This window comes from Calidris pugnax, unplaced genomic scaffold, assembly GCF_001431845.1.
Source record: "Calidris pugnax isolate Ruff unplaced genomic scaffold, ASM143184v1 scaffold69, whole genome shotgun sequence".
Lineage (NCBI taxonomy): Eukaryota > Metazoa > Chordata > Aves > Charadriiformes > Scolopacidae > Calidris > Calidris pugnax.
This window is the reverse complement of record NW_015090859.1, coordinates 1,271,275-1,288,646: the sequence shown is the minus strand read 5'-3', so window position 1 is coordinate 1,288,646 and position 17,372 is coordinate 1,271,275. Positions and strand designations below refer to the sequence as shown.

The following is a 17,372-nucleotide window of genomic DNA, read 5'->3' as shown; positions in this document are numbered from 1 at the left end:
TGCCCTCTGAAAGACAAATGCGGAAGTAGTAACACAGAGTACTTTATAAAAGCTTTAAGTACTTCGGAAGGAGTTTGGAATGCTTTGCCTTATTTCCTCTTAAAATACTTTGAACAATCTAGAAAGCCTGAAGAAACTTGAAATAACTTGAAAAGTTATTATTTCATTCAGAGTTTGGAATGCTTTGCCTTATTTCCTCTTGAAATACTTTGAACGATGTAGAAAGCCTGAAGAAACTGTCATTGAAAAATTATTATTTCATTCGAATGTACTTTGTAACACTGGCAGCCTTGGTCATTCTGGGAAAGGAGCCACAAACAGTTCCTGGTATTCCAGTCCTGGACACGAACCACGTCATTTACAGTGTTCTCAGGGTGACTAGGAGCAGCCCCACTGGGCAAGCTGAGTATCTGAAAAGTACTTGCACGGGTGAGACGCAACGCTCAACACACTGTTGACAGCGGAGGAAATGGGTTCTGCTTGCTGACCACGAGCTTCTGATGCTGATGAGATATATAGCCTTTAATGTGACCCTGGGAAAAGGAGAAAAAGAGAGTGTTAGGACTGAAAGCTGGTAATACAATGCCTATTAACCTCAGCTGCCTCCAGACTACATCAAGCAAAGCTACGCCTATTTACTAAGTCGTCGCTGCACTATGGTTCTTAATATCTGTAAGGATCCAGTTTATGCCAGTGGGTTAACTCACAGAGGAAGCAGAAAGCTGGAACCATAACCTTGTTTGTGTCCTAAGGGGTGCTGTCAGACTGAGACTGCTGCCAGGGCCCCCCCTACCGGTCTCCTCACATTTCCTCGAAGAGACAGAGCTCAACAGAAGTGTTTCTAAATTTACTCTTTGAAATGATGATTTTAGTAGCGTTGTAACACTGAAAGAAATCTTCCAGTCGCCTAATCTCATCCTCTGTTACTCCAAGAGCCCACCAATGATGTTTCAGAAACAGAGAAGCAGTTAGTTTCCTTGCTGACACTGCAATGCTGCTCCAAACCTTCCAATTTATTAGAAATCTCTTCATTTCAAGCCTTTATCTGTTCATGAGTAATTGAGATCCATTTAGAGTAAAAGACAAGATGTGAAACAACCCAAAGCAATTTGGTTTTAACTCTTTCTAATGTTAGAATGTCCAGAATCTCCTACTTCAAACACAGAACAAATCCCTTTTGGTCCCAGTTACAACTTCAGTATTTTTAGATCAGTATTTATGCATATATAGAAATGTCAGTACTGGATCTGTAATGTAAAATTCAACTTCAGTTTCAACTGATTCCTGCAAAAGAGGCAGGAATTAGAGGAAGCCCTCAGGGCAAATGAAAATATTTCACTTTGGGCACAAGTGAATCAACTTTTTTTACACAAGAAAACCTGGGATTACTGATACGTTTTTTGTAATAAACTTTTATTCTGTACCTCATATTTTTTACTGTCTTAAGTCTGGAAGGACCAAACAAGTGGTCAGTACATACCATATATATAAGATTAGCTAAAATGCACTGGACTTCATCAATATCAACATCGTCTACTTGCATGAATTTCAGGGCAAACAGAAAGGCATCCAGAGACAGCTGATGGGTTTTGAGTAGTAAATATCTGAAAGAAACAACAGAAGAAAAAAAAATCTGATTTTGAGAAACAATCACTTAAAAAGTCTGGTTCTTAGAAAAATGGCCTTTCTACAATAAATTCACTTTAAGAGGAATTTAGTGCTCTGAGAGCATTAAGGAGCACATACATTTCTATCTCAGTCTTAGGTGAAGCCACACAAAATCTACTTTTGCAAAAATGTAGGTTTTGTTATGCTTACACTTTCTTAAAGAGATTCCTGTACGTGATGATTTTCAGCTTCTCAAGGATAAGAAAGATTCCACATCGAATAAAGAAGGTCTCGTGCTTTGTCAGAGCGTCATTCAGTAGGAGAAGATTGCCTTCACTACAAGGATGAAAAAATTAAAACATGAGAAGGTCTCATCCAAGTAAGAAAAGAAACTGACTTGATAGGAATATCCCTCCCCTGCCTTCCTCAATCATCCCCAGTAAGTATCTTTTTACTTAATACTTTTTGAACACACAAGGCAATAAAATAATCATCGTACCTCACAGCCTTCGTTACTTCAGCAAACTGCATAAGGTCATACTTTTTTAAGAGCTGAACTGTTGGCATATGGCCCTGAAAAAGAAACAGTTTCCATGTTTTCCAGGATAAAGTCGAATGCACTTCAAATGTAATGTAGTAAGCTATAAAAACATTTGTGAGAGAAAAAGACAAATGTGTAACCACTTTTTTTTTTTTTGCTACAGAACAAGAAGTGAATAAAAGTATTTGTAAGAAAACCCCCTTGCCCACACCAAACACCTTGTAGCTCAACTCATGATAACTATCTATTTATCATGGTTTAGGGAGACTTAATATTTCTTAATGTTGGGATACAGTTATCAAACTTTTAAAATCAAGATCCTGTAACATGAGGCAGACCCAAATTTTATGTCATGGCTGTATGATCTAATCTGCAAACAGAAGAACTGCAGGAATCCCAAGCATTACTAATAATACAAGCAGTACTTCAGCACTGTCAAGTGCTAGCTCAGTCTGTACCAGATTTTTTCTTCACTATGCCTCTGTGCAGAAATAAAAATGTCCTCTCAAAAAACAAAACAACAACAAAAAGAGAAAGAAAGTTAAAACTCAAAGAAACAAAATTAATTCTCATTGCTAGATCAGGTAAGACTGGACCGCCTACACTATCAAAAAGAAACTTTGGTGTTTTTTCCCCTCTGTACAGCAGAGATCAGATTGCACATTGACTTGGGTCAGACTTTAAATTTAGTTACCATCATGCTATGCTGTTGGTAACTCCTTTCCTGGTTGGAGGATTAGCTGAGAGCAGAACTCAGCTGCATGTTTACTGAGAGCTGCTAGGAATAAAAAAAACCATCCAAGCTATTTTAGTACAGTTTAAGGTTAGTGTTAATGTTTGGACTCTGATTTAAAAAAAGCAACTGTAAAAACAATGACCTTTATCTAGTTTCTTTAGTGCCTCTTGTACACTAGAGCTGCTCCACAAAAGTCACACTAACAGCACTAATGGACCCACCAGTTTAAGATACCCAGTCAGGACTGGGACAAAAGCTTTTAGGAAGACTGTTAGTTTTCCTTCATCAACCCTACCATCAATTGATCTGTAAACCACCAGCAACAAAGTCAATAAATAAAAAATTAAAACCAGAAGCCAATTATCATACCCGTTATGCTTCCCCTGTACCCAGCTGACTGCAAGGGATTGGAAAGGGAGTGCTGAATGGAAAAGGGAGGATGGTCATGAACAGGTTGGGGCAAAGGTGGAAGATGGCAACTCAGAGAAGCAGGTAATAACAACACTGTCTATATGTAACTTTGGTAATGGGGCCAGGAACAGGAAACTCTAAAATCTGGTTCTTGCCCCCTCAGTTACACCGAATTAATAGTTACCATCATCCCACTGGCTCAGGGATACAAAAATGCCAGCACAGCACAGGACAGCACATGGAGAAGAACAGGAACAAGAAGCAGAGATGTGCTTAATTATTTTAACAGAAAGATTAAGTGATCAAATAGTCTTCACTGATTTGTTCAAAACCATAATGCTCTACTTTGTGACCCTTCTGATATGCCTCAAATGGGCAAATAGGAAACCCAAAGATAGGAATCCTTTTTCTCCTGCGGCAAACCCCTCTCAAGACTCTTCAGCCACCTGTTTGCACATCCTCCTTTCCTTCACCAGGTGAAACAAGCAGACAGATTTGTGCCAGTGAATCCATACATTCCCTGGCCCATCTGAGCAGCTGATCACCAGAGAGGCACCCAGCTACACAACTTAAGTTAAGTGCTTCTCCAAAGAGACCAAAGTTGTTTAAAACTAACCTGAAGTTGCACCATTAGGAGGGGTGGGGGGAAAGTAAAGGGAAAGATGGGTGGGGGTGCTGTTTGCTGGGGTTTTTTTCCCCCTCTTCTCCTTTCCTGTGTTGCTATGACAATTAAACACTTTTTTTTTAGCCTCACACAACAACCTGTACATATGCTGACTCTTACAGTGGTCAGGCACAGAGAGCCTCTGAATTCCAGTAAGGAAAAAACAAGAAACATACTGAGCATCAGTTTGGTTATCTGCTCCCAGAAAGTTATTTAGAAGGAAACATCAACTCACCAACAACATTTTCACTGGCAGCAGGTAGATCAAAATCATTCTTTTGTTCTTCTGGCTTGAGCGGTGACAGTGCTCAAAGGCAAATGACAGATACTCTTCGGCTGCAGACACAAATAAAAGTGCTAGTAATATGAGTCAACAACAAAAATGGATTTCAACTGTAACCCAAATTCTGGGCTCAATGTCCATCTCTAGCTTGAACATGTGGTATTTGAAATTACATAAAAAAGCATCACACCAATCAAAATACATTAAGAAAAAATGCTGCATGAATTATTGGACACATATATACATAAAATACAAAGCAATATTGGAATTTTGAGCTAATTTCAGTAACATTATTGTGTTACTACTAGAGGAGGGGAGAATTTCAAGAAGTGCTGGTGAAACAGAATTCTGTTTTCTAAATTCACTGATTAGATTCTTCGGTGGAGGTAAGCTGCATGGGATGCACATGTCTGCTGAGCTGTGGAAATGTGCCAGTGAGATCACACAGCACAACATGAAACTCTCTCATCAGTTTACACCAAGAGAGAAAAATGACAAGCCTGACAGGCAGAAGACACCGTTTAGAGTAACCAAACTGGCTCCAGAATAGATTTTGGTCAGGGGCTTTGGTTAGTGATGAAAAGTTGTACACCTTAGCTCTAGAAGCATTTCTATTGGTGAATAAGAAATGTCAGAAGTGCAGTTTCTACATCTTCCAAAAATCAGTGCACTGAGAAACTAATTCTACAGGACAGTTTGCTGAAGATTTTCTACATGGCATACAGCAACCTGAAGAGGACAAGAAAGTTGCAAACCCTCCTTTGTGAAACCTTTCACAAACCTATTCTTCTGGATGCTCATACATTTCCTTATGCATTCACACAACATATAAAACTACAGAGAACTTCACTGACACAGGTATTTTAAAACTGGGCATATGCTACAATTAGAAGCGTCATGTAATCTCATCTCTGATCTGACTCAGCCCGGGGGCCTTGGCTCAGTGCAAGCACAACTGCATCTTCTACACACATTTTGAGTCACACACACACACACGACATCAGCCAGATTTCTCACCAAGCAGCAAGACTTTAAATCTGTCTCAGTGGCACACAGTACCTTGCTTAAAGTCACTGTCAAACATGGCTTTGCGTCCCACATAGTATCTGTACGTAACTCGCTGTGCCATGCTATACTCATCCTTCAGATTTGAGCTGTCAATTGCTCTAATTAAGGGCTTACACAGATGCAGCTTGTTGATCTGTTAAAAGAAATTAATTGCATTTTACTCGGAGACTGTAGACACAAAGTAGCATATAAAAAAAAGATGGGTTTGACTCAGACTATGAAATAGAAAACACAGCTTATTAGACTTGAACCCTACCTTAAAATAAATTTTAAACAGCTGATTCACGAGAAACAACATGCCCCACTTTTTGGAGTCTTCAATGCCTGCTCGACTGTCGTAAGAAAAGAAAAAAGTAAAAAACCTATTAGTACTGACCATTGTAAGAAAACAATCACTTTGTCTTTGTGGTAAATTCCCTCCATAGATATCTTACAGATTTTTAGGGTAAAAATAGGTGTTTGAAAACAAAAGTCAAGGCCAAACTTCTTGTATTAAACCATACCAGCACTGTCAAAGCAGAACATGTGTTTCCAACTTAAATTTTGAACAGCTCTGCTACATTTCTTCTCAACATAATGAAAAGATGTCATGTAAAATATTATTCATCTGCCTCAGGGTCCTTACTCCAGTCTACAGGTAACACACACACTAGCACAGCAGTTGCTTACAATATTCAAGGTGCAAGGAAGTCGGGGAAAAAACCCAACACGTTTTCTCCACTGTAGAAGTGTTAAAACTGCTAAGACTGGAAATTCAAGAGTCACCTTTTTTTCATCTAACCATAATGAAGCAAATTTCACTGCTGAACAGGGCAAAAGAGTGTTAATAATCTCAGGGCACAGAAGTGTTAATAATCCTTCCTGAGAAACAGGGACATAATCAGTCCCTCCCAACATCTGCTAAGAATGTTAAACCTGAAGGGAGGCCTCTCCAGCTGTAGTTAATAGTTAAGAGAGAAAAGACTTTAAATGAGAGGAAATGAACCTTAGAAGTGTTTGTTCTTACCCAGATACGGTCTTAGTAAGTGGAAAAATCTTACATAAAGTTCATTAGGTTCTTAACAATTTAATAGCGCAAGTTCTGTAGAGGATCTTTCACTTACGTGTCACTGGCACAGACTCGAAAACAGCTCATCAGCAGTTCTGCTGCTTTTTCCAACATGTCTCCAACTTTGCTTTTCCCTTTCTTCACTAGCTGTTGGTCTGCCTGTCATTACACAGCAAGAAAAAGGTGTAATTCTACATCCCGATTCGTTGGCTTGTAAACAGTTCAGCTCTTTAATACAGTATTTTAAAAAGTCTCATAGCAATAGATTTGCCATGCCTGCTATCCCTCAAATCCAGAAGGTAGTCAACTCAAGTTGATCTGGTGAAAAAATGTCTTTTGAATAAAAAACAAACTAAAATGTTTCTCCCATTAAGGAGTTTGAGTTTTAGAATTTATAATTAAGCTTCTCTCCACAGCCACGAGGGCTAGACTTTATTTCCAAACCATAGTCAACATTTTCTAGTAGTAACACACGCTGCTAGAACCTGGGATTTTCAGAAGGAACAGAAAACATATGTTACAACAGGAAAAAAAAAAAAAAAAAAAAAAAAAAAAACACACATTTACTTGAAGGCATTCATTTATTTAAGCATCTTGGGAAAACAGGTTGCCATATAATATTAATAAACAAGAATATGCTCTGTCAACCACATGCAGTGCTACAGACATTTTGAAGACCTAAATAAATAACGTATTAGAAAACCTAGCCTAGTCTGAATTAATGCAGTGGAATTATTTTCCTGGGATTTAAGTCATATATAGCATTAAAAGTAAAGGAAAAAAAAAAAAAAAAAAAAAAAGAGTTGCCAACATATGGGAAAGATCCATGGACTGACTAATGCAGAACTTAAACAACAAAGAAGAGTGGGTGGGGGGGAAATAGTGAGTAGATATTTACTATGTGCTTTCTAAATAGTTTTACTATAAGGCTTTCATCCTCACTAGCTGAAAAATAAGGAAGAGACATGGGAATGCATCCTTTGCTGCAGAAGTCTTCTCTGTATCCACATCCTTTGAACATACTAAGGTTAGAAGACAGAGTTCAAACACTTCCAGCATGACCGATACCATTTTTCCCTGTTCTCATACATCTCATATATATGAATTTGCCTCACTCAGACTGAGAATTGAGACCTGTTACAGAACAGGCACGTGCACGTACACACACAAAATATTCTCTGTGCAAGCATGCCAAATGTGTTGTTCTGTGAGTAGGTGGGCACAAGAAAGTGCCGAGGGGACAAAGACTGAAAATACTGGATATTGTCAAACTCTAACTCAGCTGGATCCTCAGTTCCAGCTTCACCTCACCATATAAAGTGACTAGGAAGAACAACCATGACCCTGCCACCTACCTTGGCCCAGCAGTTCCCATTAGATCCCTAGACAAGCTACTTCAATTCACTAGCCTGAGAAAAATAGTGTAAATTTGTGGGGGGGCGTTGCCTGTCAGCAGTTTTATGGGCTCAGCAGGGGCTTCACTGAGCATCAAAAGCAGCATACACAGCTGGAAGAAGGGAAAGGAGGCAGAAACTTCCTTCTCCAGACGTAGTAACTGGTTAGATTAGCTCAGTTGTTTGGGATGTCTCCACCCTTATAAAGATTCCACCAAATCCCAAGGACAACATACAGAAATAGTGTTACCACCATGCTACTCTATAAAGACAGTACTTCATCACTTCATATGCCCTAAGCAACTGCTGTGACATGCAGGTCCTCACAACCTGTCTAGCTCAAGCTGCAAATAGGAAGTGGGCAGACTGAGCAACTTAGATTTTCGATGGGACTGGATGAAATTAGTGTATTAACAAAATTCTAAACAATGAGTTAAACAGTACTGAGCAAAATTAGGCTATGTAGTAAAGTCTAAAATATTTCCACCATGGAAACTCCTCTAACAGATAAAAGTAATGAGGCTGTTAATCAAATCTACTTACATTATTAGCAAAAATTCGAAGATCGAGAGCTACAGCGTACATAATAGGTAAAGCCCTGGAAAAGTAAAACAGTATGTGCAAATCATGCAACAAGACATGAGAAACAAGCTTTTTTTTTTTTTTTTTGACAGTGGGTCATAAAACTAGAAAAGTATACATTAATCTTTAAATAAAGAAGGATACACTTTCTAAAAGAAAAGGTCATTGAGATTTTAGCACTTCAAAAATCCTACACTGGAGGAAGAATTAATTCAGAAACATTTTTTACGGTAGCCTTAATAAAATACCATCTCACCTTGAACAAATTCTTCAGGTGTTTACTTACAGACCATTCTACAAAATTAAGCCTAGATGTTTAGTTTTCACACGTTTGAATCTAAAAACTCAAACAGGCAGCAAAAACAACTAGGCTGCATTTAAGTATTGCTGGGGCTAAATAAAACTATGGGCATAATTTTAGTTTGACTACTATGGTATTATGCTAGTGAAAGATGAGAGTCTAATTTCTAGCAGCTCTCTATGACGTACTCACCAGTTTTCCTCTTTATGTGCCTGAAACGCTCGCAGGAAAGATGTATTATATTTAGGAAAATTTAAAAAGCTACTAAATGAAGCAGAAATACAAACCCCAACAGTTGTACAGTACCACATTATTACTATATGAAAGGGCAGAAACCAACAAAGCAGCAAGTAGATGAGGAGTCAGGATGCAAAGATGCAGCAGGGAAGAACGCGGGCGCAGCCACACACCCCTTGGTGCTGTAGTAGCCGTTAGAAACACTGGTCACTTAGAGGTAAGATAGCAGCATGCTTTATCAGTATCCTCCCCTCCAGCCAAGTACAGACTGGGAGGTATACTAATGATTTGAGGGTCTCCTATAGTCTGTCAGAAATTAATTTCCTATTATAGAGCCAAGTGACAGATTCCCCCTTAGTCCTACAGAAAGCTGGAAGAAGAGTGTATATGAATTTCCTTGCTTAAGAACCCAAATAGCTGAAGTGCACTTGAAGCAGATCCCATTCTATTAGATTTGAGAAGGGGTAAAGACAAGTTCTACAAAAAGACATACAGTTAAACTGAAAACTATATACAAGATTTACGGAAAAGGATATTGAACGATAACTGTTTGGCATTTGTATGCTTCTATAAAGTCATGGTTTCCAACAGCGTAAGTACACCTGTCAAAAAAAAAAAAAAGTGCATTAGTGCACCAGAAAATATCGTATGCGTAAGACAAATATTTCTTTTTTTTGCCTCTTAACAGGGATAGAATGTTTATTAAAAAAAAAACCCACATAGAAATATGATTAGAAATGTTCCTAACAAAATGGCACAAGTATTTTAAGCTTGTGCTTAAATTGCACAAGCCTGATAATTGTAGAAAATGAGATGAAAATGAGAGATGAACAGGGAGTTGTTTCTATAATATGTACAGTGTCAACTGTAATATGCTAATTCTTATTGAAACTGTCACCAAGATTAGCACAGATTAAAAAAATTCCAAGACTGTTGAAAGTGAACTAAAGACTGTGTTAATGCAGAATTATTTTTTAAAGAAAAGCCTAACAGGATTACTAAGGTCCTAAAGCTGTCTTAAGAACACTTTTATGACTAAAATCCCTTTTAAAAATATTTATTTCCCTTACTTATTTCACCCTAAATTCTTCTGTAGCTAGTAAATGCAGAGCAAAGGAAACAGCAGGCACTGAAACCAAAGCTGTGTCAATGCCTATGCACAGAAGACTGCCAGACTGAGGAGGAAAGAGAAGATCATTATTTCCTGCAATCCTAACATTATTTATTTATAAGATTAATGAATATCAAGTTTTCAGATATAAGCCCTTTAAAATAACTAAGTAACCTTTAGGATATCCTTCCCCATCCCTGTTGGACGCCTCACAATCGACTTTACATTCCTGGTCCATCTTTACCTTAAGTGGGCTGCAAACATTTCATCATATGGTGGCTCCAAAACTTGTTGACACTTCTCCTCTGGAGATGGAAGCTAAGTATAGAATAAATCAATGAAACATTAAAGGAACATCCAATGCACCATTAACAGAATATTATATGGGTATTTAATCATAGCAGTTTCATGCATACATGCCTTTGCTATCTATCAGAACCTTACCTTTTATTAACATTCACACCCAGTGTAATGAATTGCTAGTGTGCATTCTGTCTCCAGAACCTGATTAGAGCTAGCCTTGAATAAAAGCATCCAAAATGCATATAAACACAAACACTGGACCCTTGCGACCCACTGGTTTTCTCTTTATAGTCACTTCCACTGTGCCACCTTGCTAACTAATGTACACCTGGCCAGAAGGAACTTTCAAGACTGTATCTATCCAGAAAACAATTCAAAGTGAAACAAAAAAAGCCATCCAGGAAAAAAACGGAAAAACATAATATCCTTGTAAGAAGAAAAGGGGAAGAAACCTGCAAGCGGATCCCGCTCTGGCCTGCAAAACAGATTTCTAAGGTTTATTCCCAATGGAAAGAAACCCATAGAGAGAACTAGAAAAACTGAAAGCAAACCAAAAGAAAAACTAGATTCTCACCTGTAGCCTTGGGTTTGCAACATGTGGATGTTTAAATGATACCAATTCTGCACAAAATTGTCCATCTCTGCTGTCAATGGCTTCTTGCACCTACCAAAGAAAATCATCACATTACAGAATAAAATCCAGCCACAGCCTTACAATATATTTACATGACTACAGAAGCCACTTTCTTGGTACCACTGTTCATCCACATCGATACCAACCCAACTGTAAGCTTCTGAAGGTTTAAAACTGAATAAATCAGTATTTCCCTGCTGAGGCCCCATCTGGAGTACTGTGTCCAGTTCTGGGCTCTCCAGTTCAAGGACAGGGAACTGCTGGAGAGGGTACAGCAGAGGACTATAAAGATGATTAAGGGCATAGAACATCTCTCTTATGAGGAAAGGCTGAGGGACTTGGGTCTTTTTAGTCTGGAGAAGAGAAGACTGAGTGGGGGGTCTGATCAATGCCTATAAATACTTTAAGGGTGGGTGTCAAAAGGATGGGGCCCATCTTTTTTCAGTGGTGCCCAGTGACAGGACAAGAAGAAATAAGCACAAACTTAAACACAGGAAGTTCCACCTAAACATGAGGAGGAACTTCTTCACTTTGAGGGTGGCAGAGCATTGGAACAGGCTGCCCAGAGAGGTGGTGGAGTCTCCATCACTGGAGACATTCAAAACCCACCTGGATGCATTCCTGTGCAACCTGCTCTACGTGGACCTGCTTTGGTAGGGGGGTTGGAGTAGATGATCTCCAGAGGCCCCTTCCAACCCTGTATCATTCTGTGATTCTGTACTTCCAATACACCTGTTTTTCAAAAACATATCAGGGAGAAGGTAGGGCAAATACTACCATGGTTTTTTCCTTATTTGTAGGATACAAGCAAACCAGAAAATCTCCAAACAGCTTACATGAGTTTAGTACTGTAAGAGAGCCGTTGTGAACTGAATTTTGTTAAGTTTTTAAAAATTCCAGTTGGACTTATGGACAAACATATGTGTGAAGACATAAACAATCTTTGTGTATTATTGTTTGCAATACTGCAGATGGAATTTGCACGTAATCAGGACTCACAAATATATTTCATATGAATGTAAGATTTAATAACAAAAACTACTTCCAAACCAAAAAATTAGCTCTCCCTTACTTGAAAAAAAAAAAACCCAACTCCAACCTCTGAAAGTGGTTAAGCAGCTGATTTTCATTATTTTGCTGCTTCTTTTGCTAATTTAGTCTATGATTTTTCCCATTTGGTATAGTCTTTCCATATAGCAAAAAGATATTTTTTTTTCCTATCAGGACACAAAAATATGACAAATAAAGCACAAACTGTAGGAAAGGAACTTTTAAGAAGTAATATCCAAAACTATTTCCACAACTAAAGAAACTTCTAATGTGACGTCACGGTAAGCTGCTCAGACAAGACTGTGTTTCTACAAGGAGTTATCTTTAGCAGAAAGCAGAATTAAACCATTCTCCCACAGAATATGACATTTACAGCCTTGACAGGTTTCAAAAGTATTCTATACAGATGCTAGTCTAACATCAGACATTGGAACGATAGCTACATGTTTAATCTACCCGTCTTCATTTCTAAGCGTTATGCACACTGCCATTTGTCACTTCCTTGCCCACTGCTTTGGATTTCCATCCTCACCAGTGAGCGTCCATTCCATCAGTGAAGCGCCCAAGTTTGACACACAGCAAAATGTTTTTCCGTCAGAGATAAGGTATTGGTGAGAGATGTGCGTAAACTTAAAATGTAAAGACAGTTTAAGTGCACAGACACGGTGTTTACGAAACGGGGTGTGGAGGCAGAATCATGAGGACTGTCAACTGGAGAAGATGCTGGCTTTTCAGAGCAGATCACTGTCCTGAGAGATGTCAGCCACTCCATTTTTGAGACTAAAAGCCAATTACTCCCTTTTTGTTCTCTTCACTTGGTTGACTTGACTGATCTTGACTGAAGAGAGTAAGATGATAACAACGATGAACATGTGATGGTTCAGAAAAAAACCAGTAAGAATGGTCACACTAAGAGCCTGATGCTATGTTGTAGTTTCAGCTGAGATGGAGTGAACTTTTTCACTAGTAGCTGGTATAGTGCTACATTTTGGATTTGAGATAGTGCACTGGTGTTTTTGACTGTTGCTGAGCTGTCAAGGCCTTTTCTGCTCCTCACACCACCCCACCAGTGAGTAGACTGGGGTGGAGAGGGCACAAGAAATTGGGAGGAGACACAGCCAGGACAGCTGACCCCAACTGACCAAACAAATGCTTCATGTCATACGATGTCATGCTCAGTACACAAAGCCAAGGGAGAAGAAAGAAGCAGAGGACACAACACACATTTGGAGTTACAGCGTTTGTCTTTCCCAAGTAACCACTATGCTTGTTGGAGCCCTGCTTTCCTGGAGATGGCAGAACATCTGCCTGCCAACGGGAAGCAGTGAACGAATGTTATTTTGCTTTGCTTGCATGAGTAGCTTTTGCTCTACCTATTAAACTATCTTTATCTCAATCCATGATCTTTTTTGATTGGTTTTATTCTTCTGATTCTCTTCCCCATCCCAACCGGGTAAGTGAGCAAGCGGTTGTATGGTCCTAGTTGTTGGCTAGGGTTAAAAACTGAAAGTTCAGACCAGCTGGTACCCTTGGGACACAGCCCCTGTGTTTCCATCCTCCATGCCCTACACACTCTCTCTCTGCACTTCTGTACTTCTTAAATCGCTGTATTTCTCCAACCTCCGAGCTGCATTTATCACTGTACGCACACACAATCCCACCACGTTAGTTCTTAGGGAAAAATGACTTCACTACCCATTATATCAGTAATTATCACGTTTTTTAGAAATTCCAGGTATACAACCTCGGCACACAGCTGGTATACTTCACACTGACTTCAGATGTATTTTTCTTTACCACATCACACGTTCTAGGCCGGTTTGTTTCTTAAGCAAGGCAGTACATTTCCAGCAAAGGAGAACATATCCGCCTATCCCAACAGTGCCCGCCAATAAAACAGAAACTTGCTTACTTGCTGTAAATACTGATTTATGGTGATGTGAGCCATTAAAAGGTTAAGCAGAAGAGGCCGGCGTCCCAAAGGAAAGGCGGTTGTATCACATCCTACGAAAGGAGAAGGCGTTGAAGAGGACAGGGCGGCACACAGACCCTCCCCGACCGAAACGCGCGGCGCCTTTACCGCGCCTCTCGCTGCCCGGGCAGCCGCTGCCGGCGGAAGAGAAGCCCTTGACACCGAGGCCCCAAACTCACCCACGACTGCCCACAGCGACACCCAACCCGCGCCTCCCCCCAGCACCCTCAGCACGGCATCCGGCGGCCCCCCCGGCCCCGGCCCCGCCACAAGCACACCCTCAATCCTCGGCAAGGCACTTCCGGCACCCGGCGCGCCGCTTCCGGCAACTCCGCCGCGGCGCTTCCGGCACCCGGCGAGACACCGCCCCCCGAGGGACAGTGGGAGAGACCCGGCGAGTCACGTGACACAGCCCCGGCTCCCTCTTGACCCCCGCTCCCCTTCCCCGCCTGGGAGGCGTGGCTTTGCCCCGACAGCCAATGGGAAAGCGCGGGGGGCGGGGGGAGAGGGCGCGCGTCAGAGGTAAACCTCGTGCTGCACGTTGGTGGGCGTCCGCCCGTTACGGCCGTTGGCGCGGCGTTTACCGCTCGCCCTCGTGCCCTCCTCTCACAAGGGAGGGGGGCGGTGACTGTCTACGGGTCCCGGGCTGTGGCGTTGCGGGAGCCCCGCGTCGCTTCCCCGGGAGGGTGCTCGGGCTTGGCCGCCCGCCTCCCACCCCTCTCTCTCCGCCAGCTCGGTGCGCTAAAGGGGGAGAGGGGTGTGTTTCTCCGAGAACGTGTCCCCGAAAAGTTAAAGCAATTTAACTCTTCAAAGCGCTGACGTGTGTAAAGCGGGGGTGCTCCGCTTTACACAAGCCTGGGGGCCCTGACGTGCCCTGGGGGGGGTCGCTGGTGGGCGCCCGCTCGGGGCCTCTCCGGTGCGAGAAGCCGAGGTGCGGGTGGGAAAGGCGGCTGCTCCTCGACTCCCGCTCCGGCCGCCCCTCGGCGTGGTGCCGCGTTGGTACCGATAAACGGGCACGGGGGGAAGCCGGGGGCCGCACGGCGATGTCGGGGAACCGCTGCCCCGGCCGCCAGCGGGCGCGGGAGCCATCTTGTGAGCGGGGCCGGTGCTGCCTGCACACAGCCCCGGCGTCGGGGGCGGCCAGGAGCCGGGCACAGGCCCGTGAGCCGCACCCGGGTTGGGGCGGTGCGGACGACGAGGCGGCCGCCGGGCTCCCCCCCGGGCAGGGTGGAGGCGGGCGGCTGCCGGTGACTCCCGGCCCGGCGGCGCTTGGCAGCCACCCGCGGGCAGGGCCGCGAAACCGGCGCGGTGGGGGAGGGCGGCTGGGTGGCGGCGGAGGAGGAGGAGGAGGAGGAGGAGGGGAGCGGAGGCGGAGACCAGCCGGGCCAGCCCAGCCCAGCGCCTTGCCCCGGCCGGACACGGCGCCCGGGGCGGAGATGGCGGACGAGCCCCAGAAGAAGCCGCACTTGTCGGCCTTGGTGGGGCACACCAACGGGCTCACCAAGCCCTCCTCGCTGGCCGCCGCCACCCGCGCCGGGGGAGGAGGAGGAGGAAGCGCGACCGCCTCCTCCAAGAAACTCGTGATCAAGAACTTCAGAGGTGGGTGCGGGGCGGGCCGGGCCCTCCGCCCCGGCAGGTGCGACCGGCCCCGCCGACCGGGCCCCTCCCGAGCTTTGTTTACCCGACGGCCCGGCCGCTCCCCGCCTCTTTCCCCGCGGTCGGACCGGGTCGAGCCCGGGGGATGGCCCGGCCGCTGTCACCCGCCCCACCGTCTTATCTGGGCCGAGGGGAGGCTGCCGCCGGGCTGATAACCCTCCTCGCTGCCGTCACCGCCCCGCTGTGCGGGCTTTGCGGGGACACGCGTGGGGCTCCGTGTGTGTGTGTGGGGGGGAAGTCGCGGGAGGAAGCAGCGCGGCGGCGGGGACGGGTAGCGCCCCGTGGGAAGCGGGCAGAAAGCCACCTTAGTGTCAAAACTAATTACGGCGAGGCGGGGGAGGGGTGTGTGTGTGTGTGAAACGCCACAGCCCGGGTTTCCTCGCCCCCGGGAGCCATTCGGTTGCCCGTGCCGTGTGTCAAGAGGGAAAGCCACCGCATGGCTCGGCACAAGTTAGCGAGGTGGCGGCGGGGTCCCCTGGGGCGGCTGGTTGTCAACTGCCTGTGCCTCCCTCCGCAGAGAGACCCAAATTACCGGATAATTACACTCAGGACACCTGGCAAAAACTTCACGAAGCGGTGGGAGCGATACAGAGCAGCGTTTCTATTAAATACAACCTTGAAGAGCTCTACCAGGTAAGGCGTGTAGGGTTGGTTTGTGTTTTGTTATTGTTTTGGGGTTGGTTTTTTTTCCCAATTCAACAGAAGGAAAATCGGCTCCTTTGTGACTTTCGCAGAGCTACACGCTGAACGTAATGCGTTCTGATTTGTGAAAAGCTGATTATATTTTCTGAACTGTTTGCACCATGTTTCACTTTTATATATATTTTTTTATATATATATATTCAGTTTGGAGTTCTATATATCAATTCCTTAAAGGGCTACCAGGATCTGGGCCCCTGAAAAAGCAGTTTATATTGAGAGACCATGGAAAGCTGTGCCTAGGCAAGGGCTGAGATTTAACTCTCAGTTTCTTCAACACAGTGCCCACCCCATATGCTGAAAATGGGATGTTAATTCTCGCTGGGTTATGCAGATACATATTTTATGATGATTTCTCATTTGTATGTGCTGTGGCCTCTTGTGAATAGTGATGTTGAAATATTTGTTATTATTAGATAATGACAATTAGACTTCAATACCAGTACCCTTTGGGGAATTAAAAAAGAAGCTTGATTGAGCAGGCAACAAACTGTCAAGTTTACTTGTGTTTCAGATTACTGTGACGTCTTCATAACAATCAGGATATTAATTTTTTTTTATTAAAACGGTGACAAAGTATTTCTGGAACATCTGTACTACTGGAGCAGGGGCTAGGAAGGGTAAAAGAAGTACTTATGAGCCCTTTCTTTCTACTTTCTCCATTTATGTATGGTTTAGTTCTGTATTGTTTTAAATGCATGTGCTTTGAGGTATATAACTGAAGTAGTACTTTTTTACACTGATCATATTCTAAAAAATTACTGATATGCTAAGTTGTGCTACATAGGTTAAGTTAGTTATGAGGTTTCTGTGGGTGCAGGTGTTTGATCTGCAGATGTGGATCTCATTGCCAGGTCAGGACTTCAAACATTATTATGCTCACCAAAAATTTTTTAAGTGTTCAGTTGAGGTAGGTTTGATGTTGTCTACAAAGTGAGACTGTGAGGGAGGAGAAAGCCAACAGTCCATATTTGGGTCCATGCTCAAGAAAATCAGGAAGAATTTGAGAGCTGACTGTCCTGGGCTCTATGGGTCTAAAATGGCTGATTATGTAAATGCATATTGCCTTAGTAT

The 17,372-nt window shown here is 43.1% G+C and overlaps 2 protein-coding genes across 4 annotated transcripts in view; one reads left to right on the top strand and one right to left on the bottom strand.

The window, feature by feature from the left end:
• Positions 1 to 173: 173 nt before the first annotated feature.
• Positions 174 to 14,323, bottom strand: PCID2 (PCI domain containing 2). 2 transcript variants are annotated; one of them, XM_014944185.1, is made up of 15 exons: positions 14,222 to 14,323; positions 13,884 to 13,975; positions 10,862 to 10,951; positions 10,229 to 10,302; positions 9,410 to 9,475; positions 8,829 to 8,870; positions 8,297 to 8,351; positions 6,415 to 6,518; positions 5,568 to 5,643; positions 5,303 to 5,444; positions 4,196 to 4,296; positions 2,108 to 2,181; positions 1,819 to 1,944; positions 1,481 to 1,604; positions 174 to 533 (listed from the first exon to the last, which is right to left on the bottom strand). In XM_014944185.1, exons 2-15 carry the CDS (start codon positions 13,917 to 13,919, stop codon positions 444 to 446), a joined length of 1,200 nt encoding a protein of 399 aa, XP_014799671.1. In that variant the 5' UTR covers positions 13,920 to 13,975; positions 14,222 to 14,323; the 3' UTR covers positions 174 to 443. The 2 variants fall into 2 exon arrangements, with proteins under 2 accessions (XP_014799671.1, XP_014799672.1); XM_014944186.1 differs by lacking the exon at positions 14,222 to 14,323 and adding an exon at positions 14,123 to 14,147.
• A 1,004-nt stretch (positions 14,324 to 15,327) lies between these two features.
• The window catches only part of CUL4A (cullin 4A), a 38,284-nt gene continuing 36,239 nt past the window's right edge, over positions 15,328 to 17,372 (top strand). For both annotated transcript variants that reach the window (XR_001412283.1, XM_014944181.1), the window contains exons 1-2: positions 15,328 to 15,542; positions 16,117 to 16,232. Coding sequence is in view for 1 of the 2 variants with exons in the window: in XM_014944181.1 (XP_014799667.1) it covers positions 15,380 to 15,542; positions 16,117 to 16,232 (279 nt within the window). In the remaining variant the exon portion in view is untranslated. The remainder of the gene's footprint in view (positions 15,543 to 16,116; positions 16,233 to 17,372) is intronic.

Bases quoted from the DNA above. Each gene is read 5' to 3' on its own strand.
- PCID2 (XM_014944185.1), bottom strand. From the start codon at position 13,919: ATGGCTCACATCACCATAAATCAGTATTTACAGCAA. The intron at 9,476-10,228 runs GTAAAGATGGAC...TTTTTTTGACAG, and splicing joins ATGTTTGCAGCCCACTTAAG to GTGTACTTACGCTGTTGGAA. The intron at 5,644-6,414 runs GTAAGTGAAAGA...TTCTTACGACAG, and splicing joins CGAGTCTGTGCCAGTGACAC to TCGAGCAGGCATTGAAGACT.